A 17,058-nucleotide genomic window follows, 5' to 3' on the forward strand; every position below is an offset into this window, starting at 1 on the left:
GGACACAGTGGGGTCTTGGGGAAATACAATTTAGTAAGAGATGTGGCCCATATCTTAAGACGTATCCACAGATGTCAAGTCCAACTGTCCTAGAATGAGACTTCTTTTTGTAAGAATATAACTACTTATTGCTAAAGCCTCGCTAATTACTATTGCTTTACAGTTGCAGTATGTGAAACTGGTCTACAATTAGTTTTAATTACTCAAAATACTTATTTTATAAACATGTACTGAAAGCCTAGTTGAGATGCGGGTATGGAGCAGGCCAATGAAAACATGCATTCTTCTGCTTTTTAGGAGAAGATTTTGCTGTTGTGCAGCAGGAAATCATTATGATGAAAGACTGTAAACATCCAAACATCGTTGCTTATTTTGGCAGCTATCTCAGGTACAGTTTGTTTCTTTTGTTCACTTTAAGAATGCCTGTATATTGCCTTGAAAGGGACAGGTTCTTAGAGCGACTTAAGTAAAAGTTAAAAAAACATAAAACGTGACTTAGCAAATAAATACTATCCACTTGCATACTTTTTTCCCATATACTTCTTCTGCTTGCTGCAATTGCCCTCTATAAATAATATTTTAATGGCAATGTAGTCACGTTTTCTTGGAAACAAGTTGCAATCTAAACGCTTTGAATTGAATGTTACATGGAAAATTAAGCAGAAGTATGACAAATATGAAGAAAGAGCATGTGTATGTGATGTCTTTTAAATCTGTTTCAGTGAAATGTCTCAAATTTGCAAAACTTTGGGAAGTATATTGCGTAATACAGAGTTCTCAGAAGTGTTTTGACTTCATTGGCCTTCACATGTAAAATCCTCTATGAGGACTTGAAATTAAATGTTATGGGGAAGTGAAGCAAAGAATTGTTGTTTCTTTTCATTTTTTCTTTCCTGTGCTTACTGGTCCTATGTTAAGTTTTAAGGACAGGCCCACTCCAAGGTACCTAGAAGTGTAAACTGTGCAGCCTTTAAAAGCCCTCTGGTTCTTGTGTTCTGGATTTGGTTTGAAATCTAAACACGATTGATATTTTAGTTTTTATCTTTGTTTTTCTTTCTTGAGCTGCATACTTGTTTAGGTTATTTATTAATGTGGAATATACGATTGTTCTCTTTTAATAGTCCTTTGTTTAATTCCTTTTGGAAGTTGTTATGTGAACCTGTTACAAGTACAATAAACTCATGATCCATAGAGGAAGTCTTAGAAGATTGATAGCTTGCTCCTAAGAACACTTACTATTATTTCTTAGTATATCCTGGGAAGTGTTTTATGCTAGATGTAACGACTGTTTGATATTCAAGGAGTGGACTTCTTAAATGGTGGGTTTTTGTGAATCTAATACTGTCATAATTTTAGTTCATAGAACCATTCAGGTTGAAGAAGACCTCTAAGATCATCTAGTCCAACCTTTAACTTAGTAGCATGGTTTAGAGGTAGACTTTAGTACTAAGTTCTAGATTTAAACCTTTCTTGAAGACCTCCAAGGAACTCCACCACTTCCCTGGGCAGCCTGTTCCAGTGCCTCACAACCCTTTCAGTAAAGAATTTTTTTTCCCAATACCCAACTTAAACCTCCCCTGGTGCAACTTGAGGCCATTTCCCCTTGTCTTATCACTTGGTACTTGGGAGAAGAGCCTGATCCCCACCTCGCTACAACCTCCTTTAAGGTAATTGTGAAATACATCCAGGTCTTCTTGAGCCTTCTCTTGTCCAAGCTAAACACCCCCAGCTCCCTCAGCGGCTCCTTGTAAGACTTGTTCTCTAGACCCTTCACCAGCTTCGTCGCCCTTCTCTGGACCTGCTCCAGCACCTCGATGTCCTTCTTGTAGCGAGGGGCCCAAAACTGAACACAGTACTCAAGGTGCGGCCTCACCAGAGCCAAGTACAGAGGAACAGTCACCTCGCTGGTCTTGCTGGCCACCCTATTTCTGATCCAACCCAGGATGCTGTTGGCCTTTTTGGCCACCTGAGCACACTGCTGCCTCATATTCAGCCGCTTATCGACCAGTACTCCCAGGTCCCTTTCTACCAGGCAGCTTTCCAGCCTCTCTGCCCCCAGCCTGTAGCACTGTATGGGGCTGTTGTGCCCCAAGTGCAGGACTTGTGCCTAACTTGGTGTCATCTGACAGTTGTAACAAGCCTTGTAATAAAAAGCTTTTAAAAGGCTCTGAAAAGTTGTACTGATCTGTAATGCAGAGGCTTCTCATTGCTTTCAGGTATTTGCATGCCTTCTGTCTGCTTGGGGGCAGGCTATATTGGACGTGATAGCTCTGCATGTTGTGAAGGTTGCCAGCTTGAGTTATTCATGCCTTTACTAGACTTCAGCAACTCTAGCTGAAATTTTCCATGATGGCTACCTGCTGCAGCCAAAAACTTCTGAGCAATTTTGGCCAAGCGCTTTAGAGATTGAAGGTGAGAAGATGCAGGTGTTTCCATATGAAAAAGTCTGGGTGCATGAAAGCCTTCCAACAAAAAATTACCATCTTTGAAGCAGGAATATTTGACACGTTGGCTTTTGTATTTGGAGCGCGCCTTTCCTGTTTAAAAATCCTTTCAGTTTTGGCCAAATCATCTTCTGAAATACAGCATTTCTTTTACCTTCTTTCCAGGTCTGTTAGGGCTTGGGAAATCCCAGTGAGCGTTTTTGTTGTAGCCAGCAGTTTGGTGCACGTTTGCAGTAGTACTGGAGAGCTGCGCACGTGTTCCCTGGCTTGCTCAGCCGCTCCCTGTTGTGCTGTGGGGTGAACTGGGGCAGGATGTTGAAACGGAGAGGTTCAGGGGAGGAGAGAAAGCCCTGCCTACAGACCTCACAGCAGGAGGAGATGTCGCGTGCTGAAGGCAGACTGATGGTGTCTTGAGGAGTTAATCCCTGCTCCTTGTGTTCAGTGCCCTGGCTGGCCCTGGATGCTCCCTGAAATCATCGTGTTATCACTGGCAGGGATTAATTGCATCATTCTCAGCCTCATTATCTTTTAGCTTTTTTGTTCCATGAGGGAAAAAGCGTTGCACGCTCCCAAGTGTCATTTGAGTCAGTAGGGTTTGTGTTTTGAGTTTTCATTTCCCAGTCCCTTCAAAGGGCTGCAGTGGAGAACCTCGTCCTGCTTGTCCTTCACAACAATCATTTGCCGTGGTGCACGAAGGCAATTTCCAAGAGAAAAATGAATCTTCACAATCAAGTTAAATATAAATGCACTGAAAGCACGTGAATGGAGAGGAAAGCCGACCATCGATGAGCTCCTTAGGATAATCTCATCTGAGCTGGACGCTGACAGGGGCAGGGGGTCGTACTAGCAAGAGCGTGCAGTTGTGTGCTCATTGTGTTCCCGTGTGCACGCAGGGAGCAAAGTCTGATTATAAAATCAACAAGCCATGCTGTTCTGGCATCCCATACCTCGGAGGGTGCTTGTCTTGGCAGCCTGAATGCTTTTTTTTTTTTTTTTGTTATTTAATTCAGAGCTGGTCTGTGAGCTGCATTATGCACGAGTTTGTGCGGTGTGCGTGCAGATGGAGGGCACGTACATGTAGGGACTTGGTTCTCCGAGCTTTCTCTGGGAGTGTCTGCGCTTCGGTTTTGACTCCTCAAGGTTAATTTGAAGGTTAATTGAGGTGCTGTGTTACTCGCATTTGGGCCTTACGTTGTGCATGAGCAAGTCTTAATACCGATGCATACCTTGAAGTCACGTTAAGGATTAGAGAATTTGTGGAGTTTGTAGTCTGGTTGACAGCAGTTTACAGCTTATTAGGTGGTAAAGTTGGCAGGGGGGGATCGTGACCTCTTGAGGGGAGAGGATTTGGAAGCTCTGTGTTAAGGCGATGAAGCTTTTTGAGTGGATGGTGCGTCTTCCAAAAGCTGTGTGGTGGGGACCAGGTGTGTCTCACCCTCCGGTCATACCTCCTCAGTCTTGCCAACCTCAAAGCCTGCCTGTGTTTGGTAAGAGAGCACCTTTTTGTACGTTAAGATGACCTCTGCTGCACAGCATGCCTCTTTGTACCTTTCTGCAGTGCTGGGAAGGAAGCTGTGCTGACGTTTTCCTTGATGTGAGACGTGAGTCCGCAAATACAAAAGTCATTGTTATAAACCTTTCACGAAGGCACATTTACAAGAAAGAAGTAATTGAGGAATGGAAGAAGGGAGGGCTTGGGCTCCGTCATGCTGCTGAAGTTACCTTGAGTTGTTTTGCTAACACTCAACCTTCTGACGAGAATGCAGTAACTGTCCTACTCGGGCTTGTTCCTGGAGGTGAGGTTGTTTGCTCTGTGGAGGCACTGACACATGCGTCCAGCTGTCTCACCAGCTGCTCTCTAACCAGTCGTAGCGGGAGCACATTGCTTAGGATAACAAATAAGAAGCTGTTCATGGTGGTTTTTGAGACTTCACATGAAAATGGGCTGTAAACAAACGTAATTGTTACATTCCACTTCAATGGAAGTCTTCAGATTGAGCCGATGCCTCTTCTCATTGCACTGTATTCAGATTGGGGATGCTTCTGTGTAGGGGGATAAAAAGAGGAGTTTTCCTCTGGTCAGAGAATATCAAGATGTACCTTGGTAGACCTAGAGTATAATGTTGACATAAGAAATTTATATTTTGGCACTCTTGTGTGCCTGCTTGGTCCCCTCCCCTTCCTTTGGTAGGTGGTGTACTTAGTGCTTCTCATTTGGGCAATCACATGGCAGTGGTAGAGGCCTCTCATTGTCTGACTTTTTGTTTTTTCCAAGTAACTTCCAGTGCTAAGAACAATAGAAAACCACCATCATCCTGTACTTGGCACTCTTCTGCACTTTGCTCCCCAGGTTTTTCTTCTGCTTACACATGGGTTTCCCAGGCAGCCCAATTTCTGCCTTGCTGTGAGCCTCGGTGTGAGGTTGCAGACACTGAGTGGTACTGTTGGTGCTCTCGGGGTTTTGTTTGCTGTGCTTGCTGCGTGTTCTGCAGACCCAGACAACTGCGTGTGCTGTTACTGTTGATTTATTGGGATCTTCACCTGTCGCAGCACTTAGGCACTGTAATAAAACTCTTGATAGTGAGTTAGAAATGTAGAAATGTAGTCTCTTGATGCTCTTACGCTCTTCACTTCATAGTAGAGCTTTTCCACATGGGGAAGCTGGTGCCCAGTGGGTGAAGAAGGGGTGAATTCACAGCACTTACCTTTCACATTTCCTACCGTGTGGGAGCTTTGGTGCTGTCCCAGAGCTGCTAGGACTGGCCTAGCTGTTCTCCACTTTGATGCCAGCATCAAAACAGGATGTAGCCACGTGGCCACATGGCTTTCATGAGCCCAGTGCTTCCCATCGTATCCCCATTGGAGTCCTGTATCGCTGTGGGGAACAAACAAGGAACTTGCAAATACATCCCTCTTCTTCAAGGTTTCTTTTTCACTCTTGCTCCCCTGCTGCCATTGCTAATCCGGATGTATTGCAGAAGTACTGGTTTTGCTTCTGTGTCCGATGTTGATCATTTATTTCAGTGAAATTTCAAAGTAGTAGTGCTTTAATTAACCTCTCCAAATGTATGGTGTAACCGTGACTTCTTGTATAACACCAGAATAACGCTTTTCCCACCACAAGTGGAAGCAGCCACTTTGCTTTGAGGATCCTGTGGAGGAGGCTAGACTTAGGGAAGGAGGAGATCCCAAAAAGACAGTTCTTCCTTGGAACAGCAACTGTTACTGCTGTTGCCTTACTGGTGAGAAATCTTAGCAACTTGCAGCCCAACGGCTATGCTCAGCATTTACACCATTGCCCTGCAAAGCACTTCCATGAACATTGGCATTTCTCACTGGAGTGTCTTAGCTCTTCTCACAAAGCCTCATAAATGCAACGAACCCCAGACCAGGCATCACAGCAAGCTGCAGAACAATCACCAGTCTTCCCTTTGTCCCAGTCTGCCCTGAGGTGGTTGGTTTTTTTTATCTCTCCTGTGTGTTTTGACGGCCAGGAATGAGCAGGCATGCCCTAAATCTTCTGATCTCCAGGATGCCCCTCTGCATTCACACTTGTGACATCTGTCTCATCAGTGAAAAATAGTAAGTGAAGGTGGAAGATGAAAACCCTAGCTACACTTTTTGTTCTCTACCATTTCTCTGAACCCTTCAGCCCACTCTGGTTTTGGAAAGCACCTTTTAGTGTGGTACAGTGAGTCAAACTGAATTGATTATCTCTGCCAGAGAAATCAAAGATACCCTGTGCCCCCTGCCACCTAAAATATCCACAGGTATTTCTGAGGGAAAAGATGTCATCTAAGTAGTCATCCGTTATACAGGCTCCACTCTGCCTAGCTTTGACTCCAGTGCTAGTGTTTCACTCTATTTGTTTTGAAAGGAATTGAGTTGATAGATATCCCTAGGGATTTTCTATGTTTGGGTTTGTTTCTTTGTTCTTTGGTGGTTGTTTTTTTTTTTTTTTTAATTGTTCTGCTCTGAAAGAAGTGGAGGAGAAGTGAAAATGAGGAAGAAATGAGAACCCACTATTATGCCTCTACTCAGTAAGAATGTTTCCTAGCACATCTTTAAGAAATATAGTGTGCGTGTGTCTGTTAATCCAGCAAACCCCGGAATATTTGGGGTATTTCATTATCACCTGAAGATCAAATCATATTATTTTGACTTGTACTTCTCATAATACAGAGCTCATGATGTTGTGCTTTGTAATGCTTGAGTCCTCTGACTTGTGTTTTATAGGTACAGTTTGTTTCTGACAGCTAATGAATTACTTTTGTTGGCTTTTTAGACGAGACAAGCTATGGATTTGCATGGAGTTCTGCGGAGGTGGCTCTTTACAAGATATTTATCATGGTATGCCAAGACTGTAATTCCTTAAAAGCTAAGTAAAGCTTGTTTTAAAAAATGGAGATGATTACAGTGCTTTGAAATCAAAGAGGATGAATCTTAAATTTAGTATCCATAATAATCCACTGAAGGTCAGTTTTAGCTTACTTGGGTATTTACGTAATTGGTTGTTTTTATGAAACACAATGAGCTATAGTGGGGTGGATTTTTTGAGCAACAGAAGTTCCTTCCTTCCTTCATCAGATCATATACCAATCACTACTTTTCTAAGACTGTAAAATTAGACACTGTTGTATAGTTTTTTTTAAAAAAAAAGCTTGTATCCCAGTGCGCTGCCTTACTTCATAGCTGTTTTGGGTTTGAGCTTTTGAACTTTGCTTTAATATAATCAATACCGCTGCCTACAGATACTTAGATAAATGGATTGATGAACATGGATGCTCTTGTCCTTTTGACCTTATGTATGTTTGTATTGCGGTATTGCCAAAAGGGCCTTTTTTACGCATGACCTGTGAGAAGCAGAAGTGACCTAGATATTTGCTTTAGGCTTATGAGTGGTCAGAGAAACAAGGAGTGTGTGTAAATCTATTGCATGAAGTCAAGACCAGCTGATTGCTGGTTTTCAAGAGACAAAATCAGTTCTAAGGGATTTTTATTGCCCTGGCAATAGGACTTGTTTAGGAAAAGACTGTGTCACAAACAAGTATTGGCTCCTGTGGTTTTCAGGTGATGTTTTTCAGGCAGGAAATCCATCCAGATTCTACATCGTGAAGATTTTCTATGTTAGGTTCTTCACATCCTTCTCGTGCATAAACAGCTTGCACGTGTTTTTACGTTTAACTTGGGTGCAGTTAACGAGACACCAATTCACAAATTCACACTGCGTTCATGGTGCTGTCGTTTGAGTGTGGCCTTGTTGATTCCTGATATCTTCACCAGTGATCAACATCAGAGCACCGTGCCTGATAGGCTTTGTTTTGTGGAACACCTGTAGAGTAGGAAATGAGCTCATGTTGCTTAAATGCCTGAGCAGATGTCCTACAGGAGCCATTTCCTATTGCAGCTGATTTTTTGGCTTCTTTGCTAGTAGCTAGAGTGAAAGGTTCTTTTCCGATCTTAATCATGTTCCAATTTTTTATTCCAATTGGACCAATTAAATCTCAAGTAAAATAAGCAATTTAATTTAATTAGCCTTCAGTTTCTCAAAATAAACATGGGTTTTGAAGAAGCTAAGTAGTTAGGTGCTTAAATCTTACTTAATTTTTAACTCCCAGCTCCTTTGCAAAACCCCGTCCAACTTTTCTGTTTGCAAGCTTCTTGGATTTTGCAGAGAAAATAGTGAGGACTGCTGTTCTGGTCATAAAACCTTGTAATTTTGGGATCAAAGTCTGGTGACTGGGGACAGTCATAGGCTGTTCCTTGCTTGTGGTTCAGTGTTTGGTTTATGTATTTATTCCAAATGTAATTGTTTTCATTTAAGAGAGTTGAGTGAAGGTGAACTATGGAGGAGAGGAAGACTCTTGGAAAGCTGCAGAGACTCCTCAGAGGAGTGTGAGGAGGTGCCCAGGGTGGCAGGCCCAGGAGCAATAATGCTGGCAGCTCGTGCAGAAAAGGGACGAGGAGGTCGTGTGGCTGCAGGGAGGTTAGGAGCAGAGAGCAGGTCCCACAGCAGCAGGAAGGATGGGAGGAGAGAGCAGGTTGCAAAGGGTGGAAGGAACTTCGTGGAGCGCAAAGGGGCCTGAGCTCAGCTCTGAGTCACTCAGTTGGAAGTCCTGGACACAATGGGTTTGTGCAAGGGAAAGAGTTGTGCTCAAATAACTGCTTCTGTTTGTTTTTCCCCCCTCCTAGTTGCTTTGAGATATATCCATGTACCAAGTAACTCATTTCCATTCCGGTAGGGCTAGACACTTCTTGAGCTTTAAAAACCTTCTGGTAGTAGTTGGGATGCTCCATCTGAGGGAAAGCCGAAGCACTTTCACTTGGATAATCTTACTGATGTAAGATCCTATCAGTGTGAATATAAAGTAATTGAGGTTTGGGAAGGACAGTATCTCATCTGATTTTGAGCTTTATTCATTCTTTTTCTTTCCATTTCAGTGACTGGACCACTCTCAGAACAGCAGATTGCCTATGTTAGCAGAGAAACACTACAGGTAGTGTGTTCTAAGGCTCTTGTGGTTGTATACAGTTCACATTTAATGTAAAAATATTAAAATCTAGAAGCAGAAGCTCCAAACGCACATCATACCATGGAAGTGCAGTGTTTGGAGCGTTTAACGTTTTTCCCAGCCTCCTGAGGAAGTCCTTTATTATAGCCCAGAACTGGTTCATATAATTGCATAACCCCAAATTATCCTGGATGATTTGAGGGAAAATTGACATCTACTTTCTGCTGTTATTTTTTCTAAGGGCTGTGGGGTGGGGGGGAGGAGTCTATTTGTCTATATTTGTAATACAAGCTAGTTATTGCAGGCTGGAAGGAAAACTTTTAAAGCCAGTTTTGCATATCTGATCGTTGATCTGTGCCAAAAAGAAAATGGAAAAAAGAATGCCTTTGTACTTGAGATGTTCCAATTAAGGTCATTAGCCTCTCCTCGTGGTCATGCTAGCTTTCATATGTCTTTCCTAAATTAAATGTTAAGCTCACCACTAAAACTTCATGAGGACCAGCTTTTTTTTGTTGTGTCTTCTCTCCATGTGAGAGAGCAGCTCTTGGCTTCCACTGAATGCGAAGCTCTTGAATGCCATCGGTTGAGAGCTGTTGCCTCTCACAAACACTCTCTCAAGATAGCTCTGTCCCCGAGCCAGCTCTCTTGCATGCCACTGACCATTTCTCTGCAGTATGCCAGAGGTTGCTGACTTTGAAGATGTGACTTCTTTTTTTCTTACAATGAAGCCTTGGCTTACCTAGCATGTGGGAGTGTTTTGATATTTGAATTTTTAATCCCTCATATTCTTCTCAGAGTGTGGAGAAGTGTTTTAATAATCTAGAATTTAATTTGTGAATTTTTTATTGTTTGGGAAGACTTTTGGCCAGTATGTGTAAATTGATTATTAGAAGGAACTGTGCTACTTTGTGTTTATTTTCTAAGTGTTATCAATGGATGCTTTTTTTTGTTTGTTTATTTTACAGTTGTCTGTAACTGCATGCTTACGCCACACTCTGACTAAATATGATGTTTATAGTTTCTGGTATCTTGTTGTAGTTAATGATCTAGCAGTCACTCTTCCTAGTGAAAAATCAAAGAATACAGTCCCTCTGTCCACGGCATTGGCCCAGTGTTGATTTTGCCATCAGTTTCCTTGAGTCTGGGGTTTCATGTGAATGCATGAAGTTAGCTTTTGATGTCTGTATTTAGGATGATGTATATATTTATGGATCCATATAATATGGATGATGTCCATATTTAGGATGAAGTATGATGTCCATACTTCAAGGTCTTGAGCACCAAGTCACGTAAGCAAGTGTTGCCCCATTTGGGTGTAGTTAGGACCATCCATGAAAATGATGATAATTGAAAACAATTCTCATTTCTTTTTGAAATCCGTTATGTGATGTCTTGCATGAGCAGCTGGGGGGGGGGGAAACAAAGTTTGTCCTGACATGGCTATCTGCAGTGAAATGTAGTCCTTGTGGAGGTTCATGACCGCACAGCCATACGGATGTTTACCTGCAGTTTGCCCTGTGGAAGAGAATTTTAAAGATAAGCCTGGAGCGTCAAAAACAATGACATCTGAATCCTCTTGCAGGGTTTCAGCTTCATTAGTATTCTTCCAGATCGTTTCAAGTTTCTAACCCGTATCAAGGCACTGAGTCCTAAAGTGCTTTGGTGCCCTGATGGAGACCTAGAAGGACAGCCCAATAATTTCCCTTCCTGCAGAAATGCATGAATTAGGGTTGAACTCTGGTTTTAGCCCTGGGGTGTTGCCTGCTAGCATGGTTCTGGAGTTAATTGAAGCCTGTAATGATACACGAGATCCCTGCATTAGGTATCCAGTGAGCAGACTGTTGAATAGAGCAGCGTTAGGCAATTTAAAACTAATTAACTTGGTCGAGAAAGGCGACAGTTAACATGTCCGGAGGAAACTTTGAATAGAAAATATTGGGCTCTCAATAGACTGGTAGCTGGCATTCTTTCGTCCAACCTGTGTTTAGCTGTTACCCTACTGTGTGTATTGAATTTGCAAGTGCATTTAAGATAGACTGAAGTGAAAGAATTTTCTTCAAACAGAAAGTCATTTAGATGACTGAAATGGATCCTAAGTACGTTTGTTGATTAAATAAGAAATGCATATGAAGTGAAAAATGTTGGACTAACTTATTGTGTAAATATTTTATGCAGGGATTATATTACCTTCACAGTAAAGGAAAAATGCACAGAGACATAAAGGTAAGTAAAAACTGAATGGAATGTGTGTTTTTGTAGTAGCCTACACCATCACCTCTTAAGGGTCTTTATGGTTACACAGCAGTTTTGGAAATCGTCTTTATAAGGTTTTTCTGTTTATTAGAGTAATGTGTGCATATATATATATATTTTGCCCAGCAGAAATAAGAACTTGAATATGCATGGAAACAGTTTGTTCTTTCGACTGGAACCACACACACATTTAGTCCAGGGCTGTAGGGTTTCAGCATCAGCCATGCTCCAGAACGGCACGTGTTCAGCTGGCCCTGGGCGTGTGCTTTGTGCAGAAGCAAAGGCTCGGTGTTCTCCCCACCTTTCCAAGAAGCTCGAAGTACCCTTCCGGCTGAACCAGCGAGTAAACAGCTGTTGCTTTGGCTTCTTGCCTCTTTTCTGGGGAGCAGATTGCAGGGCAGCGGCTGCCGTTCTGCACGGTTCTTGCCCCGACTACTTGCGTCTCCTCCCTCACATACTAAAATTAGAGAGGGTACCATGAATCAGGGCTCTTAGCACCGACTTAGTTAAAACTTCACCTCTACGGAGCTGTATCAATGGTAGCTTGCTCATACTAGTATACTCCCTGGTAATAGTTTCCTTCTGATACTTCCTGTTGACTTTTTGTCCTTGGAGTTTTATTACCTGCTATTTGCCTTTCTAAACTCTTCCTTGCACAGTCTCTGGCTTAAACTTGGCAGGCTTCCCTCCTGGAAATCAGACAGTGAATTGCTGGGCTCCTCTGTGTTGCGCATGTGATTTTTGTTGTTGTTTAGTTGTTTTCCCTGTTGTTGTTGTTTTGTTTTGTTTTGTTTTGTTTTGAAAATTAGGGATACAGTTTATATAGTAGCTTTAACTGGAGGTGCATTCTCACTGACTGCAGGAGAGTATTTGGGTTTTGAGCAATGGTGAAAATCGTTTTTAAATGAAAGATTAATTTGGACACTAAACTTGAAAGTTTTTCATCATACTTCCCAAGCATTATTTCTCATCCTATGAGGATGCGGTGGATATATATTCATTTCTAAACAGAACTGTTCTGATAAAACCACTTGGAATGCTTACAGTGAGGTTTTTTGTTGCTTTTTTTTTTTTTTTTTTACAAGCTGTTCCCATGAGCGTGGAAAAATACTATTTTCATCTGCAGATCTCTTGACTACTGAGTTATGTTTGCTTTCCTCAGTAGTTAAGTTATGTATTTAGAGTATCTGGCCTGTTAGTCTTGAAAGGTGGACAAGGTCAAGAGCATGTTAGCCAGGCTGTTACACTATTTACCTAGCTCCATTTATAAGGCTCATTTACTGTACTTGTGCAGGATTTGCCAAAATGAGTTGTGTGGCTGGAGTAGGACTGCAGGTCTGATTTCTTCCCAGTGAAAACCCCTTCCCGTATATAAATGATGTTTGGAAAGCCCTATGTGCTGTGCCTCTCTGCCCGGTTTATGGGCAGCACTGACATTTGTGGCTCTGTTCAGCTTTGCTTAGCCATCTCCAACCTTCGCTCAGTTCTGCTTGTAACTGGTTTCCTTCTTCCAATCAGGTTTGTTCACAGTCCTTTTTATGTGGTAATTTTATGGTATCAGCTGCCGCTTGGGGTTGGTTTTGATTATTGAGCTGATTATTGAAGTGGTGCACATAGCCCCACAGCAGTGAGCGCTTACAATCGAGCACCAACAGAATCTCTGCTGCAGAAAGATGGAAATAGTTGTGTAAAACACTTGAATATCAAGGGAGGTCCTTAAGGCTATAATTATCATGGCTCTCAGATGAGAGAAACCCAGCCCCTGCATATGAAAAGAAAATCAAATTACTTCCGCCGTGACCTTTAGAGTTCCTATTTCCTTTCAATCACTGTAAATAGAAAAAAGAAAGTAAGAATTCATCCGCATAGGCAAATGATCATAATTCTGCTCTTGGAGAGGGCTTCGTGTACAATGGGAAACTTTGTAATACCATAGACTAGAGAATACTAAACTTGAAATTCATGAGAAACCCTGTGCATCTAAGTTCCTTTATATCACAGAATGGCAAGTAGATAATTTCAGATACATTTCCTTGAACATGCAATTCTTGATTTATCTTTTGACCCCTTCTTTGCCATTAGATCTCACAAAAAGATTTTTTTTTAATATAATATCAGGGAAATCTGCATGTTTTAATTGAAGTGCACTTTTTTCTTTTAAGGGAGCAAACATTCTTTTAACGGATAATGGACATGTAAAGTTAGGTAAGTAAATAAAAATCTGTTGAGCTGTAAATCGTATGTGCAGTCTAAATTGTGTGCAGTCTAAGCAGTCTTTTTGTTTAATTAGGTAAGGAATTAATGAATGTTAGAATTCATTTTCTCTTGCTGATAATATCTCATTCAGCACCATCATATTAATGTCTTCAGAGTAATTGGAGTGTGGTTTTGGAACACGGACGTGAAACATTCTGATGTTGTATGGGAGATGTAAAAAATCAAATCCCAGGACTTTTATAAACTGAGCCTTTTTCTTCCTTGTGTTGATAAGAGGAACGTGTTTGTGTGCAGCCTGCATATTTCTTAGGCGACTAAGAGGGGTTGACCAAAAGAATTTGAGAATCACCAAGCTTCCATTAATTGCTGTTGTTACTTATTTTTTTTGTTAAATATTTCCGGTATGTTTAGCAAACTCTTAAAAGTGAAGAAACCAAACTGTCATGGTCATAAACAGTGAATTGCATCAGATCAGTTATTAACTCTTTGTTCTTATTTTTATATAGCGGATTTTGGAGTATCTGCGCAGATAACAGCTACAATTGCCAAAAGGAAATCATTTATTGGCACCCCGTATTGGTAACTATGTTTTTAATTGCTTGTTAATATAATAGTAATGAACATAATACTATTGAAAATCTTATGTTAAAAGCATGCTATGTCTTTCTGACTAATCACTAAAGGCTCTCTGATTTTCATGGAATCGTGTCTGGTTTTGTGCTACATCCTGAATTAGCTGAGCATCAGAAAAAAAACATTCAAATACCTTGAAAAACTTAAATATTGTCTGTGTTCTGCTGTTACTATTGACCAGTGGATCTTAGTTTAGTCTGATTTTAAATCTGTCTGCGGTCTTGTTTTTAACTCTGATCTTAAATTTTTTTCTTCCCCAATATCCATTTTGGTGTCTTGGGTTACTTCCCTTTTATGCCAGACCTGTTTTTTTCCTGCAACTCTTCAGCTGGTAATGAGTTTCATTTGTTTGTCTCTGCAGATTCTTTTGCCACTTGTGAAATGTTTTCTCTAAGACTTCTGTTTGTTTATTTTTAGGCATATCAGTCAAAAAACAAAGCAAAACACCACCACAACAAAAAATGATAGAAAAGAAACTTAAGTTTGAGTTCAGTCTGTACTGTTCTTTCCTCAGTCAACTAGTTTGCATAATTTATCTTCTCCTAAAGTTAAGGTTTTTCCTTTTTTTTTCTTTCTCTCTTTGTACTGGATGTGGTTCCCTTTTTGCCTTGAAGTAAACGATGCACGTTCTTCCCTGTAAAATCTCACTTCTGTACATTTCCTAGACAGATATTGCAAGTTCTATTGTGTGACAGCATAGTATTTATGAGAAAAATGTATGTACAAAAAAAAAAGCTACATTCAAGTATGCAGTCTTGAAATAGACTCAAGCACAGCATTTTTAGCATTTTTTTGTAGCATAAGTCACGCCAAGGCACAGATTCACTTCCCTTCCTAAGCAGTGCAAACACCCATTGGTCATGATTGTGTAATTGCACTGTGGCTCTGTTTCCTGACTGAGATGTCTGGGGTGACTTCAGTCCTGACCTGTATCGCTGTGAAACTTCCAAACTGGGCCATGCTTCTCAAGTGACACGCCATAACCTTAAACAATAACTATGAAAGCATTACATGGTTAAATACTGACGAAAAGCACCAGTTTGTCTTTGGAAGTCATCTCAGATTTGGGGAGTAGAAGCGAGGAAGCAAAGCTTGAGGCTGTGGAGAAGATTTATCTGTAAGCAGTGTGAAGATTTGAGCAATCGTTAGAGGTATGGGCAGAAAAGGGCACCATGGTGGGATGGGAGAGAAATGAAAGGCAAAACTGCTGTGCAGTGTCTTCAGTTCTAGTAATCCCACTATTTACCCTTGTGTTCCTTCTCATACATGTCTTTGTAAAGTTAATGTTTCCCCTCTGCACTGCTAACTCCTTCTTTAGTATCTTCCTTTTTTGATTATTTTTTTAATGAACTCTAATGGAAGTATATGTAGATATAGTTTAGGCCAACCATGAAATAAATCGTACCACAAAAATCTGATGTTGCCTTCAAATCTGCAGTTAAAAACACGCCTGTGTTTTAAATATTACATCATTTGAAATGTCTCTTAAGTAATGCTGTCTGCTGCTTTACTGTAGCACTCAGTAAGTGACATTCTTCTGTCTTATCTGTGTTGTGTTGCATTTCTTATTCCATTGGTCCTTTCCAGGTGATTTGGGCTAATGAAGTTCAAAGCTTAAAAACTTCAACACTTGACATCCGATATGGCTATATCAATCAGATCCATAGTTTGCTTTGGCAATCCAAAGCATGCCACAATTCCTAGAGAATTGTTTTATTTAGGTATTCTTATTTGTGTTGATTATGCTTGTAAAATTTTTCCCCCTGAAGATCTGAATCTGCTTTGTAGACTTAAATGAGTTCCTTTGACATAACAGCAAAGCAGGTTTTACAAACAAGAAGTTCTGCAGAACTGACAATAAGTCTTCAGGCTTTATGCTTTTAGGAGAGAAGAAAGCTTCTCTTCTTCATTGCATTTCTAGTTAGTTTTTCTCTTCGAAGTCATGTGATTACTTTCTGGGCCATGTGTATATTTGGGTGGTGTTTGGATTTTATTCTAGTTTGGTTGTCCACTGGTAGTTCCCTGTGCTCCTGCACAAGAATGTTTTCATCCACTTCCTTCCTGGAAGATAATAGAGGAAAACTGAATCATTGCTACAATGAGGGAGGGATCCTAATGTGGGAATTGTTTGCCTATCACTACTTTCAGATGAATAAACAAGTACCACGGTGTTTATTCATTTGGAAAAAAGGAACTAGGGAAAAACTTGACATAGTTTTGTGGACTACAGGTTAAAATTTAGAAGTTCAAAATCAAGAAATGTATGTATGATGTACCTTTACACGTACATGCATGCATGTATATATACATACACAGACAAATATATATATGCTGTGTATTAAATAAGATCTATGGGGATATAAAAAACATGCTGCTGCATACAGAATGTTTAATTTGTGATGGAAAGTGTATCTAAACCAAGACATCTTCCCTCATTTAGGATGGCACCAGAAGTTGCTGCAGTGGAAAGAAAAGGTGGCTATAACCAACTCTGTGATCTGTGGGCAGTTGGAATAACTGCTATAGAGCTTGCTGAACTTCAGCCTCCAATGTTTGACCTACATCCAATGAGGTTAGCAAGGGGTTAAAGCTCGGTGTATAAATGCAGCTTTATAAATGATCTGTTTAGATAAGCTGGCTGTGTGTGCTTCTGGTGTTTGGGGCTACTGCAAAGATGTTGGGTTGTAGCAGTCCTAAGAACTCTTTTTGGTGCGTAAATATGTGGTGGTGTCCTGGTAGCATCTCTTAAACTGATGGGCTTCTTACTGCCAACAAAATGATGTATTTACTAATCTGTCTCATGTGCATGCGTGTGTGTATCCATCTCACAATGTAAACCAGAGAAATACTGTCTTTTTTTTTCAGAGCACTTTTTCTAATGACGAAAAGCAACTTCCAGCCTCCTAAATTAAAGGACAAAATGAAATGGTAAGCACTTCAACATTTCAGTAGATTAGAATCCATTGTCCAGCAAAATACATGATTCTAATGTTTACCAT

The 17,058-nt window shown here is 40.8% G+C and overlaps 1 protein-coding gene across 5 annotated transcripts in view; it reads left to right on the plus strand.

The window, feature by feature from the left end:
• The window catches only part of MAP4K3 (mitogen-activated protein kinase kinase kinase kinase 3), a 79,701-nt gene that overhangs the window by 12,595 nt on the left and 50,048 nt on the right, over positions 1 to 17,058 (plus strand). For all 5 annotated transcript variants that reach the window (XM_084285323.1, XM_084285324.1, XM_084285320.1 and 2 more), the window contains exons 3-10: positions 298 to 388; positions 6,730 to 6,794; positions 8,886 to 8,941; positions 11,132 to 11,179; positions 13,372 to 13,414; positions 13,933 to 14,005; positions 16,500 to 16,631; positions 16,925 to 16,987. In XM_084285323.1, the coding sequence (XP_084141449.1) occupies positions 298 to 388; positions 6,730 to 6,794; positions 8,886 to 8,941; positions 11,132 to 11,179; positions 13,372 to 13,414; positions 13,933 to 14,005; positions 16,500 to 16,631; positions 16,925 to 16,987 (571 nt within the window). The remainder of the gene's footprint in view (positions 1 to 297; positions 389 to 6,729; positions 6,795 to 8,885; positions 8,942 to 11,131; positions 11,180 to 13,371; positions 13,415 to 13,932; positions 14,006 to 16,499; positions 16,632 to 16,924; positions 16,988 to 17,058) is intronic.

Source organism: Netta rufina, assembly GCF_964035555.1.
Source record: "Netta rufina genome assembly, chromosome: 3".
Classification (NCBI taxonomy): Eukaryota; Metazoa; Chordata; class Aves; order Anseriformes; family Anatidae; genus Netta; species Netta rufina.